This window comes from Triturus cristatus, chromosome 8, assembly GCF_964204655.1.
Source record: "Triturus cristatus chromosome 8, aTriCri1.1, whole genome shotgun sequence".
Taxonomy (NCBI): domain Eukaryota; kingdom Metazoa; phylum Chordata; class Amphibia; order Caudata; family Salamandridae; genus Triturus; species Triturus cristatus.
In genome coordinates, this window is record NC_140591.1 from 1,364,190,091 (window position 1) to 1,364,208,670 (window position 18,580).

At 47.5% G+C, this 18,580-nt stretch overlaps 1 protein-coding gene across 2 annotated transcripts in view; it reads right to left on the bottom strand.

The window, feature by feature from the left end:
- Positions 1-18,580, bottom strand: part of MRPL39 (mitochondrial ribosomal protein L39) — a 104,981-nt gene that overhangs the window by 13,103 nt on the left and 73,298 nt on the right. For both annotated transcript variants that reach the window (XM_085620547.1, XM_085620548.1), the window contains exon 8: positions 14,071-14,224. In XM_085620547.1, the coding sequence (XP_085476673.1) occupies positions 14,071-14,224 (154 nt within the window). The remainder of the gene's footprint in view (positions 1-14,070; positions 14,225-18,580) is intronic.

Consider the following 18,580-nt stretch of genomic DNA (forward strand, 5'->3'; position numbering starts at 1 on the left):
CAGATATAAGTGCAAACCACGTGGGTCATTTTGAAAAGAGACTGCCTCCCGTGATCAAGGCTCGATAGAGCAGAAACGTTGGGATTAACTGCTGCTTTCCTTCGTGCTGTCTCACCATTAAATGAATTTGAGACGAAACTCTGCCAAGTGTCGGTGCACTTCTTTGAAGGTTGAAGGAGATATCGTTGGGATATATATATATATATATATATATATATATATATATATATATACATATATATATACACATACATATATACATATATACATATATATTTTTTCCTCACATCAATGCAGCCTCCAATAAGACGAAAAGGCTGATCAACGCACTGACAAACACTATTTTAGCAACCATATTGTATAAAAATATAGTCAACAGGAGGAAAATATCACTTGAACTCTCTGGGGTCGTCCAAACATCGATCTTTTCGCAGACGAGACAAACAAAAAATGCTGCGACTTTGCGTCAAGGTTCTACTGGCCAGGGTCGAGAGGGAATGCCCTTTTGATGAACTGTCAGGGGGCTTGGTTTACGCTTTTCCCCTTCTTCCTCTGTCACCCCTGAGGCATGATGGGAAGCTGGAAAGCCTTAAAGGCATGGCCAGTTTTTATGTTTACAATTACTTTTATTTTCTATGTGAGTGGTGTTCAATGCAGCTTATAAGCTAATAATGACTGCTGTTTTCCAGATGGAGTTTTTGGATCCTACTCATTAAAGAGAGTTCAAGTGATACTTTTCCTCCTGTTGTCTATATTTTTATAGTATATGGTTGCTAAAATAGTGTTTGTCAGTGTATTGATTAGCCTTTTTGTCTAACCTATATATACAGCTATATATATATAGCTGTATATATAGGTTTTCATATATAATTTTGTAGAACAAGTTACTTACCTTCGGTAACGATGTATCTGTAAGAAACATTAGTTAGTTAGATTCCTCACCTTAGAATATCCCCAGGCGTCAGACTGGATCCGGAAGATTTTTCGTCAGCAATACCCCTTGCGCGTCGCTAGGCGTCGTCTGCGGCTCCGCGTCCGTCGTCGGCGTCGTGCGCCGGAATGACGTCGTCGGAGTACTTAGACGCCGCCCTCGCGCGCTGACGTCAGTTCTTGTACATAGCTTTCCGCGCCAGAAACGCAGAGCCATGCAAAGACCGACACTGGTGCCAAAAATAAAATCTAGGGGCCTGAAAAGGATAACCTTAACCCTAGATGTCAGTTCGCAGAACGGGGAGGATGGGTGGGTCGGTGAGGAATCTAACTAACTAATGTTTCTTACAGATACATCGTTACCGAAGGTAAGTAACTTGTTCATCTGAAAGAAATACGTTAGTTAGATTCCTCACCTTAGAATAGATACCCAAGCAACACCATCCCCGGTGGTGGGTCTGCGAACCAAGATCACACCAGAAAGTCCTGGAGGACAGAACGGCCAAAGAAGCCATCCCTCCGGACTTGGCTGTCAAGGCAATAATGCCTGGCAAACGTGTGTAGCTAAGCCCACGTCGCCGCCTGACAGATGTCCTGCAAAGGGACACCCCGTCCCAAAGCAGTAGTAGCCGCTGTGGCCCGAGTAGAATGGGCGCGCAGCCCAACAGGAGGGTCCTTTTTTGCCAAGGAATAACAAATTTTGATGCACAAAACGACCCACCGAGAGATGGTCCGTTTGTGCACAGCTTTCCCCTTCTTAGCACCCACGTATCCAACGAAAAGTTGGTCGTCCACCCGGAACTGCTTTGTGCGGTCCAGATAAAAGGAGAGCGCACGTTTTGGGTCCAGACGGTGGAGCCTCTCTTCCTCTTTGGAAGGATGCGGAGGCGGAAAGAAGGTGGGCAAGGTGACAGACTGCCCAAGATGAAATGGAGTCACCACTTTCGGAAGAAAGGAGGGACGAGGCCGAAGGACAACCTTGTCCGGATGAACAGAGAGAAAAGGAGGCTTTGAAGATAAAGCCTGAAGCTCACTCACCCGTCTAGCCGAGGTGATGGCTACTAGAAAAGCAGTCTTAAGCGTCAGCAGACGAAGAGGACAATTATGAAGAGGCTCAAAGGGAGCGCACATTAGAAATGTGAGAACAAGATTCAAGTCCCACTGAGGCATTACAAAAGGGACAGGAGGGAACGTGTGAGTAATGCCTTTTAGAAAGCGTGTAACTACAGGGGACTTGAAAAGAGAAGGCTGATCAGGAAGCCGCAAGAAGGCAGAGATGGCAGCAAGATAACCTTTCAGGGTGCCCAGGGCAGAGCCCTGCCGGGCCAAAGAAAGAAGAAACAGTAGAACCTCAGAAAGAGGAGCGGAAAGGGGATCCACAGCCTTTGCTGTGCACCATGCCACAAATTTGTTCCACCGGCAGGCATATACCGTCTTTGTGGAGGGACGCCTGGCTGCCAGAATGATATCACAGACTTCAGGAGGCAAGTCAAATGGCATCAACTGCCGCCGCTCAATCTCCACGCATGGAGGTGGAGGCTGGACAGGTTCGGGTGGAGGACCGTCCCCTGCTGCTGCGACAGAAGATCCTCCCGAAGGGGCAGACGTATCGGAGGATCGGTCAACATACTGAGTAGCTCGGGATACCAGTACCTTCGTGCCCAATCCGGAGCCACCAAGATGACTTGGGCCCGGTCGTGCCTGATCTTCTTCAGCACTCTGGGCAGAAGTGGTATAGGCGGAAAGGCGTACAACAGACCGCAACTCCACTCATGACGAAAAGCGTCGCCGAGCAAGTGCCGCCTTGGAAATTCCAAGGTGCAGAACTGCTGACATTGCGCGTTCTCTTCGGTGGCGAATAGATCTAACCAAGGCTCTCCCCACTGCTGAAAGAGACCTTGCGCCACTTCAGAGTTCAGACGCCATTCGTGATCCATCATGCACCGGCGGCCGAGTTTGTCTGCTCTGGCGTTCAGAGAGCCCGCCAGATGTAGAACCACTAGGGTGATGCCCTGGTGTTCCAGCCATGTCCAGAGGCGCAGAGCCTCCTGACAAAGGGTCCACGACCCCACCCCGCCCTGTTTGTTGCAATACCACATGGCGGTGGTGTTGTCCGTGAACACCTGCACGACACTTCCCCTGACAGAGGGAAGGAAGGCTTTCAGTGCAAGTCGGATCGCTCTCAACTCCAACAGGTTGATGTGGAGACGACGCTCCGCCGGAGACCAGAGGCCTCTGATCTCCGCCTCTCCCATATGGCCACCCCATCCCAGGAGGGACGCATCTGTCACTACGACATGCTCCGGTTGGGGAAGGGAGAGGCTCTTGCCCTTGACCCAATCGCGGTCCGTGAGCCACCACTGCAACTGCTGTGCAGTGCCCTCCGAGATCAAGACATGGTCGGACAGGTTGCCGTGATGCTGGGCCCACTGAAACTTCAGGTCCCATTGCAGAGCCCGCATGCGCCGCCTGGCTTGATGCACTAGTAGGATGCAGGAGGCTATCAGCCCCAGAAGCCGCAACACTAGCCTGACCAAAACCCAGGATAGAGGCCGAAAGATGGGAATCAGGGCCTGTATATCCCGGACCCGCTGTTCCGGTGGATGGACCCGGAACTGCGCCGAATCGAGAACCGCTCCGATGAAGAGGAGCTTCTGAGAGGGACTCAGGTGTGACTTCGGCACGTTGATGGAAAATCCCAGCAAATGCAGGAGATCCGCCGTAGTCTGGAGGTGGGAGACGACTGTCTGGGGCGAGCCCGCCTTCAACAACCAGTCGTCGAGATAGGGGAAGACTGGAACCCCTGATCTGCGCAGATGAGCTGCGACCACGGCCATCACTTTCGTGAACACCCGAGGGGCACTGGTGAGGCCGAAGGGGAGCACGGTAAACTGAAAGTGCTCTTGGCCCACCGTGAACCGCAGGTAACGCCGGTGGGCCGGCAGGACGGGGATGTGGAAATATGCGTCCTGCAAGTCCAACGCTACCATCCAGTCTCCGGGGTCTAGGGCAGCTAGAACCTGAGCCAAAGTTAACATCTTGAACCTTTCCTTCCGGAGGAAGGCATTGACGTTCCGGAGGTCCAAGATAGGGCGTAGGCCCCCTTTGCCCTTCTTGGGAACCAGAAAGTAGTGGGAATAACAACCACGACCTACTTCAGGGCTCGGAACGCGCTCGACGGCCCCCTTGGCCAAGAGGGCCGAAACTTCCTCGTGGAGAAGATTCAAATGATCCCCCGAGATACGGTGGTGCTGCGGTGGCATGGCTGGAGGGGTCGTCTCGAAGGGGAGGGAGTAGCCCCTTCAGACGATTTGCAGCACCCACCTGTCCGATGTGATGGACCGCCAGTGGAGCAGGTGATGGCGAACTCTGCCGCCCACTGGCGTGGAATGGGCCTGAAAGCTCGGACTAGGAAGGCTTTGAGGCGGATGCTGCCGGGGTGGATGTGGGCTGACCTCGTCGTCCTCCAGAACCGCCTCGGCGGAAACCACGTCCGGGACCGCGCGCAGGTTGGTTCTGCGGCTGGTGGCTAGGCGCACGTGAGGAGGCACCCCTTCCTTGGCCACGAAAGGGGCGAAAGGCGGAAGTTTGCGACCGCGGGGCCGAGAGGCCCAAGAACTTGGCCGTAGCCCCGGAGTCCTTAAAGCGATTCAGCGCACTGTCCGCTTTCTCGCCAAAAAGGCGAGTGCCATCAAAGGGCATGTCTATGAGAGTGCTCTGGACATCGCCCGAAAATGACGTGGACCGCAGCCAGGCGTGACGTCTAAGCGCCACTGTGGTAGAAATGGCCCTACCCAGCGAGTCCGTAGTGTCAAGCCCACATCGGATAGCATGTCGCGCTGCATCCCTCCATTCGGCCAGAGCCTGGGTAAGTCGTGTCCGGACCTCCTCCGGACACAGGGGCAGCACGTCCTCCACCGCATCCCACAGAGAGTGGGAATAACGGTCCAAGAGACAGGCGGTGTTCAAAGACCGCAGGCCCAAACTAAGGGAGGAGAACAGCTTCTTGCCAAACTGTTCCAGTCTCTTGGAATCCCGGTCCGGCGGGGCGGTCGGGAAGGAGGATTGGGAGGTAGAGGCCTGGATAACCAGGCTCTCAGGGGTAGGGTGTTGGGACAGAAAACTGGGGTCGCCCGGAGCAGGGCGGTGGCGCCTGGCGACGTTCCTGTCCACAGGAGGAACTGTGGAGGGCTTGGACCAGGTGCCCTGTAGAACGTCAATGAGGGCCTCATTGAATTGCAGCAGAGGCTCAGTGGAGCTTGCTGCAGACTGAAGCACCTCAGTAAGGACGTTAGTCCTCACAGCCACGGCAGGCAGCTCGAGCCCAAGGGCTGCGGCCGCCTTGCGCAGCACCACAGAGAAAGCAGCGCCCTCCTCCGAAGCCACAGTCGGAGGAGAGACAAATCCAGTGTCCGGAGAGGTATCCAGGCCACTGGCCTCCCCCAGTTCATCTGCCCAGTCCTGTGACATTTGAGCCTGAAGGGCCATAGGATCCTCGGATCCCTCCCAGTTGTCCCCATCATCCGATTCCTGGTATACAGGAGGAAGGAACGGAGCCGGGCGATAGACATAATGTGTCTCCAGCGGCGCCGAACGCCGGGCCCGGAGTGGGGCTGAACTGCGGCTCGACGTCGAGCGGAGTCGACGTCGGCGTCGGGGGTGGTACCGGTGTCGACGCCGGCAGAGGAGGCGTTACGAGGTCGACCGGCATCGGCGGGGACTTGGGAACGGGTCCCTTGGGCGCTTGCGGAGTCGAGGCCGGAGCCGTCAACGGCGCCGGAGCCGCCGGCAGGCAAGGGTCCGCGGGGCCCGAAGGCGCGCCAGCGGGCGTCGACGGCAGAGCCAGGCTCCTCATGGCCGAGAGGAAGGCACTGACTTCCGCCGGCGTCGCGTCAGTCCCAGGGACCGGTGGGTATGGGGACTTGCGCGGCGCCTGCGGCCCAGCCGGAGCCGCGGGGGTGGAACCACCATGACCCTCGGCCGAGTCACGCGACCGGCGAGGGGAGTCCGAAGAGCGGTGTCGCCTCTTGGACTTCTTGGAATGCTTCGACTTACCCTAAGACTTGGATCCCGACGACCGATGGTGACGTCGGCTGCGGCTCCGCGACCGATCCTTGGACCTCCTCCTGGACCGGGATCGAGAGGCGCACGGAGCCGAGTGGCGAATCTCGAGAAGCTTACGGGACCGCTCCCGTCTAGCCTTCGAGGTCAGGGCCTTGCAGTCCGAACACGACTCCGCGTCGTGGTCGAGGCCTAAGCAGTAAAGACACCGGCGGTGATGGTCCGTAACCGACATCAAGCGGCTACAGTCAGCACAGGCTTTAAAACCAGGCATCCTACCGGCACCGGAGTCGAGACAAGATCAAAAAGGATCAAAAAAGTTAGTCAAAAATTGACTAAAGGGGTAGCTCTCCCGGATCTGCGCTTACTGGCGCGGAAAAAAGAAGAACTGACGTCAGCGCGCGAGGGCGGCGTCTAAGTACTCCGACGACGTCATTCCGGCGCACGACGCCGACGACGGACGCGGAGCCGCAGACGACGCCTAGCGACGCGCAAGGGGTATTGCTGACGAAAAATCTTCCGGATCCAGTCTGACGCCTGGGGATATTCTAAGGTGAGGAATCTAACTAACGTGTTTCTTTCAGACTAGTTTTGCGGGGTCCCAGTGCATGGGCAGGAATATTCAGTGCTTATGACTATTGATGAGGATCCCCTGGAAGAGAATTATTTTCAACAAATCGATTACCTAAAGAAATACATTGGGTGGATTGCTTTCCTATCTGAAGTCAGCCACTCATCTTCTTGGCAATCAAAACAAAGGGATAAGAAGGACTAACCGAGAAACACAAACACTTAACAGTTAAGAAAAAATTGGGAGAGCAGAAATTAGCCAATATCCTTTCTTCCTCTGCCTGGGAAAACAAGCAATGCCTAACAAATGTAAAGCAAGACTATCTCCCTGAAACCAAAGAGAAACCATAACTTTCATATTCCAAAGTATTTCATAGATGACCAGAAGCCAAAAGTTGTAATACCAGAAGAGCCACTAACGATAGGAAACAGTATTGGCTGTGCCTGCAACCCCTGCCCTGAAGTTCCAAGTGGTTTTACTAGATGGGTAAACGCTCCCTGTAAAATTGGGCCTGATATGCCTGCACCCAATAATTTCAGGTTTGGGAACACAAGGCCCCATGGAACGACTACGTAGCACTAGCTACCAAAGGATGCCACTCCTGCCGCCGATAATCAGCTTTTTGGCAGTTCCACCACATGCAAAACGGCAAGGTGCAAAAGAGACTACATGGATTCACCTTGCAAAGACAAAAACTTCAATACTGGATGAAATACTCTCAACAACATCACTAATTTTTTTTCCGAATAAATTCACACTACAATGAACATTTCTATACTCTGCTGACCCACAGACGAGATCAGTAAAAGGCATGTTGTCTGCTAGGTACGGATAGACCTAGGTATTTTGAAGGCTGGTCCGGAATTTCAAGTTACAAACATGTAACACTGGTTCTCAGGCATAACAATCTTTATTAATCCAAAAAAAACTAGAATATTACTAGCTTAATGTGGGCATCCTGAACACAAAAAAAGGAGAGACACAAAACTGTCAATTGTAATAACAGGTTGCCTATGCAAAGTGTTTTCTTTTAGCTGTGAATAAAAAGAGAAATAAATGTCCATGAAAAATGTAGTTTGAATGGAAATTATGCATAGGATTGTGGTGAGCTGCTGGCAACCATAGAAGTGAGCTATCTGTTCAGCAGCCTTTACCGCTCAACTTAAGGATTGCATGAGGACAATCACTGCTCTAATAGCTTTGTGGGACAAAGTTTGAGGCAAGTGGATTCTAGGAAGTAGCGGTGTAAAGCACCTTCTGTGATGTCATCAATAGTGTGAACAGTAATAAAAAAGAGGAGAATACAGGAACAGGGAATACAAAAAAATACCTGTAACACTGAAGACGAAAAGCAAAGTCAAAGAGAAAAGACTATAGCGACAAAGTGGTATCTGGAAAGGGGCAGAAAAGGAAGATATGGCTACAAGAAAAAAACATACATGGTAAGTCGTAAGGTGAATAGAAAATAAAAGTAATAAAAATAGTGAAAAGAACAGTGTTACAGAGAGAGGCGATAAGTTGAAACAAAATATCAAGTGGAAGACAGACAAATTGTAAAGAGGATACACAGAAGAGTTGTCAGAGAAAAGAACAGATGGAAGAGTTAGAAAGTAGTGGCGATAGAAAGTGAGGAAAGGACTATAAGAACTGGAAGACTATAAGAGGTGGCAAAAAAAGTGACTATCGAAAGCAACCTTAGGTAATAGGGCAGAGAAAAAAAGCGAGGATAAAGAAATTAACAAATGAGTAGATAGAACTGATAATGGAAAGGCAGGAACCACAGAAATGGCTCAGAAAGTGCCCAGCTATGCTGATCATGCGCAAGAGGAATAATCCTCTACGATAAGTTATTAAGCACTGGGATCATTTGCTTAGAAGTCACCAAGAACCCAAGTCTATATTGCTGCACTGTGCACATATATGGTTTAAAATGTTTTAATTCTATTTAGAGGTAAGTGCTGCTGGATAGCCACCACAACCACTTTTACAGGTTAAAGAAGTAGAGGAAAAATAGGGGTAAGCAAGCAAGAATCCTGAAAGAGTTAGTGACAGTATGAGGCTTCACTACTTTGCAGAAGTTTATGGAGCCTAGTGCGGGGGGGGGGGGTTGTTGCAGTGGCATGGAATTCTAGAGTAAAAGCTTTCAAGGTGTAGGGTTGCCATCTTTTAGAGTGACAGAGCTTCTAGCAGGAATGCCTTAGCTGCCAACTAAGCCAATGAGATTCTTTGACTTTACTGAAATTGAGGGTTGTTTGCACAAGTATTGTCCTTTGAGCTACTGAGAATTCTATGAAGTCTGTGTGCTCTTTGTTAGGGAGCCACAGAAAAGATTTCATGTAGTGGCAGTGCTTGAAGTTGAAGACCAGGCATTGGATTTAGTTCTGAAATGCTGCAAATTGGAAATAGTTTTCTGTGCGCACTCGAAAGGATAATTTTACTGACCCAGTAAGCCTCTGTTCATGGCATGTAGAGCTGTAGATTCATATGCTTTGCATACTCCTGCCATCTAGTGTTGGGTCCGGATGTTTGCAAGTTGTTTTTCTTCGAGGAAGTATTTCCAGTCACGAGGTAGGTGACTCCTCCTTTCATTGATAGTGCGCATGGGCATCGACTCCATTGTTAGATTGTTTTCCCGCAGAGGGTAAGAATGGAGTTAGTAAAGGTAGAATAGAGATGTCCATGTGTATGTATGTAAGTAAGAAGAACTGCAACAGGTATAGGTATCCGGGGAGGCAGGTGGGCGCATGTGTATCTACAGATCTACATGACAAGAACAGATGTTTACTGGGTAAGTAACATTATCCGTTCGAGGCATGTGAACTGTGGATCACATGCTTTGCATTGACTATACAGCAGTATTCTCCCAAAGCGGTGGCTAACTCGCAGCTGTTGCAGTTGTCTGAAAAAGTGTTTTCAAGTACTGCCTGGCCTACATTAGCTTGTTGTCTCACTAACACATCTACACAATAGTGCTTGGTGAATGTGTGCGGTGTAGACCATGTTGCAGCTTTACAGATGTCAGCTATGGGGATGTTTCCTAAGAAAGCCATAGTAGCATCTAGTTTGTGGGTGGAATGAGCTCTAGGGGGTATTGGTAAAGTCCTCTTTGCTTTTGCATAGCATGTTTGGATACATTTAACAATTCACCGAGCAATACCAGATTTAGAAATAGGATTGCTTTTGTGTGGTGGAGCAAAAGCCACAAAGAATTGTTCAGTTTGACGAAATGGTTTTGTTCTCTCTATGTAATATAGCTCATTTAACATCTAAAGTGTGTAGAGCCCGTTCTGCCCCTGAATCTGGTTGAGGAAAGAACACAGGCAACTCAACAGATTGATTGATGTGAAAGGCAGATCACACTTTGTGTATGAACTTGGGGTTAGTGCGAAGAGCCACTTTGTCTTTGTGGAGTTGGAAAAATGGTTCCTCTATGGATAGTGCCTGAAGCTCACCCACTCTCCTCAGTGATGTAATAGCAACGAGGAAAGCAACCTTCCAAGTGAGAAACTGCAGTTCACATTTATGCAATTACTAGAAGGGTGGACCTATTAGTCTGGTAAGGACAATGTTAAGATTCCACACTGGAGCAGGTGGAAATCTTGGTGGAATAAATCTTAAATCTTTCCAGAAAAGCCTTGATAAAAGGTACTCTGAAAAGGGACAGATGCTGTCCATTTTGAAGGTATGCAGCTATTGCAGCGAGATATAAGCGTATGGATGTGTAAGCCAATGCTGACTGCTGCAAGTGTAGTAAGTAACAAATGATATTTTGAATGGAAGCATCTAACGGGTTGACATGGTTGTTATTACAATTTATAACAAACCGCTTCCATTTAGCTGTGTAGCAAGCCCTTGTAGTAGGCCTTCGGGCCTCCTTAATGATGTTCATACAGTCTGGTGAAAGGTTGAGATAACCAAACACTATGACTTCAGGTGCCAGATGGCTAGGTTGAGTTCTTTGGGATCTGGATGTCTTATGTCTCCATGATGTAGTTTTTGATAAGGAACTACTGAGAGCTCCAACAGGGCAGTGAACCAAGGTTGATGGGCCCATGTGGGAGCTACTAGGATCAGTGTGAGGGATGTTTGTCTGAGCTTCCGAACCACTAGTGAAATGAGTGGGCGAGGCGGAAAAGTGTAGGCAAATATCCCTGACGAGTTCATCCATAGTGCACTGCCTTTGGACAATCGGTGTGGATACCCGGAGGCTAAGTTTGGGCATTTTGCGTTTTGATGTGTGGCTAACAGACCTATCTGTGGGAAACATGGGGAACTACTATGACGCAAGATGCCATCATTCCCAGCAGCTGTATGTATACTCGAGCTGGAAGTGACCGGTCAGGATGAAAGAGATTAGAGCCTGAATATTGTAGATTCTGGCTGCATTGGGACAGGCTAGAGCTTTTGAGAATTCAGAGTGGCTCTCAAATATGATTGTGTGTTGGAGGGCAGGAGACGGGAATTCAACACATTCAGTGTGAACCCTAGATCGTGAAGTAATTGCAGTGTTATTTGAGTGTGCAGGAGCCACTTTGGATAAGAGTTGGCTCTGATGAGCCAGTCATTCAAGTATGGGAATACATGAAAATTCTGTCTCTGCAGGTGTTAAGCAACTACTGCCAGGCATTTGGTGAATACCCAGGGAACAGTGGTGACTCCGAATGGAAGCACTTTGAACTGGCAGTGTTGTCCCGCTACCACAAACCTGAGATATTTGCGATGAGCGGGATGTATTGGAATATGGAAGTATGTGTCCTTTAAGTCTAAAGTGGATGTAAAGTCGCCTTGCTGTAGGAGTGGGAGCACTTGTTGAAGCGTGACCAGATGAAAATGATCTGATTGAATATATTGATTTAGCACTCTGAGGTCTAATATAGGCCTAAGAGAGCTGTCCTTTTTGGGTATGAGAAAGTATAGGGAGTACACGCCTGATCCTGGATACTGTAATGGTACGGACTTTTTAGCTCTTTTTTGCAAAAGTGAGTGAACCTCTTATTTGAGGAGGTGTGAATGCTCTAGTAACATTTTGTGTGAACGTGGAAGAATGTTTGGGGGATTGTTGGTAAGCTCCAGGCAATAATCAGATTGGATAATTCCTAGAACCCATCTGTCTGAAGTTATTGTATGCCAGACGGGGAGGAATTGAGAGACGCCCCCTGACCGGTGTGGAAACATTGTGGGAAGGGGAAGCAAAGGGTGTGGTACCTTTACCTCTTCCCTTGCCTTGCCTTTATTGCCTCTAAATCTGCCTCGAAAGTAACCTCTCGAAGAGGTTGACTGACTGTTACCTTTATAGGATGTAGAGGTGTTGTCTGGAGATATGTTTTTAGAGGCCCCTCTGTAGAAGAGCGACGAAAAGAACACCGATTGGATGGGGACTGTAAGACTGCCATAGATTTTGCAACGTCTGAGTCCGTCTTCATCTTCTCTAAGGAAGTGTCTACAACAGGACCAAAGAGATTCTCTTTATCAAAAGGTAAGTTTAAGATAGAAGCCTGGGTTTAAAACCTGAAATTCTAAGCCAGGCGGGCCTTTGTAACAAGACACTGGTGTTGACTGCACGCGCCGCAGTGTCAGCTGCATCTAAAGCGCATCTAATAGATGTGTTTGAAATTAGCTTTCCTTGCTGAACTAGGTCGTGTGCCTTAGACTTATGTTCATCAGGTAGAAATTGGAGCAATTTTTCCAATTCGTCGTAGTGCGCTCTGTCATATCTCGCTAAGACAGCCTGGATATTGGCAATATGCCGATGATTGGCTGCCTGTGCATCTATTCTTTTTCCGGAGGCATCTATTAGTTTAGATTCCTTGTCAGGAGGAGGGGCATCCCCCGATGCTTGTGAGTTTGCCTGTTTAAGTAACCACTAAAGAATCCAATGGTAATTGACCTTTGATGTAAACTGGGTCTGATGGTGCAGATTTGTACTTCTTATTCACCCTTGGTATAAGCATTCATGCGTGAACCGGATCTTTAAAGATGTCGTCCGCATGTTTCAGCTTACCCTTAAGCATAGGCAGTGTGTGAGTGACATAAGAAAAGAGCTGGTATGAAGGACCATGGCTCATTTATGGTACTGTAAATGCTAGTGCTGTGAAAACAAAGTTGCAGACACTATGTAGAAAAGGAATCTTTGAGAGTGATTGGCTATGTATCTGTTTTGTTTTTATATTTGGCAGTCCCTGTAAATGAAAAGGAAAATGTCAGTGTCCAGTACTGGTGCCAGGCGACCTCACTGCCCTGATAAAATTGCCTTGAAATTGTGGTGGCAATGAAACATGTCGGCTCAGTATGAAGCGGTATGCATGATTGGCAACCGATTTGAATAAGTGCACAGTGAATAATAAAGTTGGTATCAATCGAAGTGCAACTTATTCTAATTTTAGTTTCACAAGGTCGCATTTGTGGGATGTGATTTATTCACTTCACTTATTTTTGAGCACCACTTTTTGTATGTTTTGGACACTACACATTATTTTTTAAGGCAAGATGGCTACCAATGATGAAAAAAGTGGGCATAGCTGGTGAGTACCAACCAGCGAGCTCTATTGGTGGTGCGCACGTGAGGTGTCATCTTGTTCTTTCACTATTTTTTTATTGTGATGTTTAATTTGTATACACCAGTCACAGTGATACCCCTGCACGTTAGTCAGGGGTAATATAGTGTGGTGACTGCCATCTGTAAAAATTAGACTAATTTAAAAGTTTAAGGCAATAAAGTGGGAGGTTACTACCACGTAAAATAAAGGAGAGGCGTATATGGGAAATAATGTTTTGTGAATCCCTACCTTCGCTTATATGTTTGGCCTTAAGAGAGGTGCCTTGAAGACTAGGTCTTAATGTATTTACCAGATTTGTGTCTGTGACATTCAAGTTGGAAGAATTTATGGCATGTTTGAGGTTCTAGGGGATTATCCATTTGCTGAGATCGTAATTGACTAGGCTGCTTCTAAAGAAGACAGATTCACCACCAAGGGTTTGAATACATCTTAGGACAATGATGAAACTTTCCCAGGTTTTAATAACTTGCCCACGTTGGCTGATAAGGTGTGCTTCTTGGTTGAGTCAGGCCATGAGCTTATGGAGGCTGAGGAATGTAAGATCTGAGCACATCAATTTTTGGCTAGAAGAATTACTTACCAACACTTCAGCTTGGAGGAACCAAGAACATTGTAGGCTTTAGATGTGCAAGTCTTATAGTATGACGATCTATGGAGGGCTTAATTATATTTCCCCACCATGGATTTATGAAGAAGGAATAAAGACTTGCAGGTGTACATATCCAGGACAATTTAAAAAAAAGAACCCCTCGATCATAAACAATACAATTATAATTCAACAACGCTCTTCATGTATGACTAAACAGAACATAAGCAGCTACTCAATTACACATAAAAGTGATGTCTTCGGCTAGGGACAGCAACTGTCTATTTTAAATAATTTGACAAAATACACAGAAAACAGGTCATTCTCACAGATAGTTCAGTGTTAATATGCTTTTAAAAAATTACCATCAAGTGCCTTGGTAGAGAAAGCCCCTGGAATCTCCGGACAAGCTCAGGTACGTTTTCGGAAATGTTGTGAGCTGCTGCTACTTCATACTGGAAACAGAAGCTAGTTCTTGGAATGTGTGGGCCATCTGAGAGATCTACAAAGTCACCACATCTAATAAAAAAGATAAAGTAGGTCAATAGTGCATACCACTTGGCAATGCTAGCTCGTCTCATCAGAAGTCTGATCAGAAGTCTGATCTGGACCAACTGTTATTGGAGAAACGCACAACTGAAAGAATATATTACGATTTCTCATAAATGACTACTACCTTTCTCCAAGAAGAATAACATTAAAAAAATGAAAGGGGAAATAAATTCACAAATATGACATGCAATCTTTTTGAGAGGGCATAGATGAAAACCCTAATTAATTTCAAGTTTTGCTTAAATCATATTTTACTGAAAAGGAGGAGGATTTCTTAAAGGATGGCAACCCATTTATAAATATGTTTGATGTTACCTCTACAGTTTTCAACGTGGTTCAATCAGGACTAGCTTTTTCGCACAATTGTTTAATGTAAGAAGTATTAAAGTAGTATTCTGTAATGTTTAGTTCATATCTTAGTAGTACCTTTAAACCCTTTCACTGCCAGGGACTTTACATGCAGCTATGTCTGTTTTTTGTAAAAATTTTTAAGCTTTGCTGTTAGGTTGTTTAAACACATCTACCGCTTATCTCTGTGCACCCATACAAACAAAATATATTTTTTCTGGCAAATTAAGGACTATCTTGGGGGGCAAGTCCTTTATCAGTACCTCACCGCAGGAAGTTTATTGCATTTCGCAAATAGACAAACATAAATCCCAGAACGTGAAACAATTAAATGTTGCCCTGAATGTCTGAGGTCTGACAATACCAGATATGTGTTGATACAAATGTACAACCGAAAGACTATTTCATGGCAAGTCAGACCTCCCTCTTCCTGACTGGCTGGTAGAACACACTCAACATAATGTCTGTAAGAGTTCTGCAGGAAAATATCCATACCAAGGTTTGATCCCCATCTTTGTTTCCCTGGGTCTACCCAGTGTGGGGGTGCCCGTCATGTATGAGATTTGAATGGGCTTAGTGTGGTCACAGGCGGTAAACTGAGTGCAATGTATATGGGAAATTTGGAAAGCAACTGAATGCAAAGTGCCGTTTACGGACCGGACTTTTAGCCAGAGGTATGACCCGCTGGGCAATATCGAAACATACCACAACCATAGATTTTCAGCATCAAAAAAGGTTTCTTCCACTGGGTGCCAGACCTTTATCAGCCTGCCTTGCTGGCCAGTAGAAGACACTGAACATGACTGTCAGATTTTTAGCAATTGTATTTAATGCACAGTTACTCACACAGCCTCTCACAAGCAGGAACATATCTCTGCCAAAACGTAACCCCGACCAGTGTTCCTCTTTGACTCATGAGTGTGGGTGTGTCAGACATGCATGGGCTTTCAATGGGCTTGAGCATGGATCGAAGCACTAGACTGTAGGTATGTTTTTATGGATCAGCTTCCATAGGGCATTTCTGCAATGTTTAGGGTCAGGGTAGAGACCAAAGAGAATCAAGGGTGATGTGGCTTTTATAAATCTCAGCACCTTTTTTTGCCCCGGATGCCCTGCAAATGTCAAAGTATTGGTTTCCCATTTTCTGTGACAGAGAAGTGCAGACTTTCTCAAAACTGCAAAAGTCCCATACATCCAAAGCTCCCAGACTTCTGATAAAAACAGTACCCAGTGTGTGTGCGAGTGAGCTCATTTTACAAGACAGGAACAGGCCAAAATCATAACCGTGAAAGGACCACATTAACAGTCCAATCACTTCACACAATCGCGCTTTTTGCCTGTTTCTGTCCATTACAATAGATATACCCACACGAGATGCTGTCTTATTGGTAGACATGCAGGAGTACTGGGTACTAAGGCTGTTTCTTTAAAATCACAAACTTCACAACTTTACGGCAAGGATTCTAGATGCAAAAAATGCCACAATGTAGACATTTTAAAACAAAAGCCTTTCTATAACCAGAGATCTGTAAATCAAGTTATAGACAAATAAAGATACATAATGTTAGGATGGAAAAGTCCTCTGGATGGTAAAGAAGTGTACCCCTGCCATGAGTGCTCAACTCTATTTTTGTCATGCGTGTGCGCCATGACATAGGCCCATCTCCTGGATTGTGGTCTTATTGAACCGGGAGGGGCACCCAAAGCGCTACCCGCATGGTAGTGGAATTCTACTGTCTTCACCAGGAGTTAAACAGCACAAGAGCATTGGTGGCAGCATTCCATGCAATGATCAGTGGTAGTGACCAGGTCCTTTTTACCCCGTGTCATTGGAGTGAGCCCTACAGGCTCCCTCACCTTTTTTAAAGTGCTGCTGCTGTTTAATTAACTCACACTTGGTCTACATCAGGTTGAAGTAGAAGTGTGTGCACAGTGAAAGCGTGCCAAGTGCATGTGAACGCGCAAGACATACACTACACAGAGTGTGCAGTGTGGGGACATTGTGCATATGATAAATATGTGTGCGCTGGCAGGATGTGTTTAAAGTGACACACTGGTGCAGTACAGAGAGACTAGTACTGAACAGTGTGAGGGTGTGTGCTGCATGTGGAAATGCTGGTGGTAGCATGGTACATGGGCACACCTATACTAGCCAATAGACTGTGCTGTGAATGTATGCTGAGTGCAGAGATGCCTGCACTGGTACATTACAAGGAGGACCTTGAGTTCCATTTTGGGAAGCCCAGGCCTGCCTTGTGAAAACATGAGGAGTAGAGGAATCTCCCCCAGACAGAATTGTATATTGCTGCATTTCTGTAGGCTGGGTGGTACACGCACTGTGTGAAGGGGAGCCAGGCTCTCCCTGTGTACTTCAAAATGCTCTTTGATTCAGTGACAGATCACAAGGAAAGGGGTCTAGACATATCACAGGAAGAGGGAGATTAGGCTGAGGGGAGAAAATCAAAGGGTAGGGCTGAGGGCCCAGGATTAACCTTTGATGCACATATCACTGTGGCTGACATCCAGGTGTGAACTCTGGTCACTCCCATGAATCTTGTGGGTTAATCAGCTTCGGGAGTCCTACCTCCTGTGACAGACAACCTTCAAGAGGAAGATGAAAGGGGAGAGATGTCCATTTCAAAGAAGCAGAACCCCAACATAAAACTTCAAAGGTGCAGACCTTAACTCAAATTTTGTGCCTACAAAAGAACTATATGTTGGGGAGTCTGAGACCCCAAACTTTGTCAGTGCAGATTAGCCAGCCGGGCTGCATGAGGAGGGAAAGATCTGTGGCCAGGACTAGCGGCTAGCCTGCTAGCCTTCCTGCTGGGTGAGCGGGCATCACTCAGAGAAACCAAGATCACCTGCACTGGAGTCTGGAGCACCAGTACCTGCCTGCTCGCCAAGACCGGTGTACCCATGAGGGAGAGGAGTGTATTGGAGGGAACGAGATCCAGAAAGGAGCCCAGAAGATTGGGACTTATGAGCGAGTTGTGAGAAGCTGTGTTGCACCAATCGGGCCATTGCCCATGTGCCGCACTGTGATGTTTGGCAACCCCATATGCCAGGAGGGGCTGCCACCCACCAAGGATAGTGCTGCATCAATTGGCCCGTTGCCTGTATGCCACATTGTGAAGTTTGGTGACCTCGTATGCCAGGAAGGGCCGCCGTGCACCAAGGAAGTGCTGTATCGACTGGGCCATTGCCTGTGTGCAGTGTTGAGGAAGTTGGCTACGCCGTATGTCAGGAGGGGCGCCGTGTGCCAAGGACTAGGTTGCATCGATTGGGTCATCGCCCATGTGTGGAAAGTGTGCAGCGACCCCATGTGCGGAGGAGGCAACTTGAGGCCAGTATGACCAGACAGAGAGGTTCATTGGAGAGACCCCGTATGCCAGGTGGGGCCACTCAAGGTGCTGAGGCCAGAGGTCTGGGTTGTTACCTGTGACCCAAAACTGCTGCTACAACCAAGACTAGGGAGGCTTTGTATCCGAGGCGGCCCGAAGACAGAGGAGATGTTGTCGGAGCCCTGCCGAAGCAAGGAGACTGACCCCATGAGCAAGGCAGAAAAAAACGTTATACAAAATAAGTATTTGACTGGACATTGATTTATTGTGTGCGCTGCGTGCAAGTCGAGTTATGAGTCGTGTTCACTGATCTTTATCTACACTTCCCTCCAAGGGAGCAGTGACTGCTCGTGCTAGGATACTAACAAGTCAGGTGCAGAAGGAGGTGCTTGAATCAGTTGAGCGGGATTCATATTAGGGTGAGCCCAGACACATCAGGGGTAAATGACCTCAATCCCTTCAGTTGGGCCCACTAAACCCTGCTTGCCCAGTGGCCCTCTGATTGGGGTTCTGATCCTAAAAGACACATAACGGTGTCCTAGGTAAAGAAATTCTGCGTATTATATTTATTTTATGATAGATATCATCTCCAAAGGACTTTAGAGCAGAGCAATTCCAAAACGTATCAAAT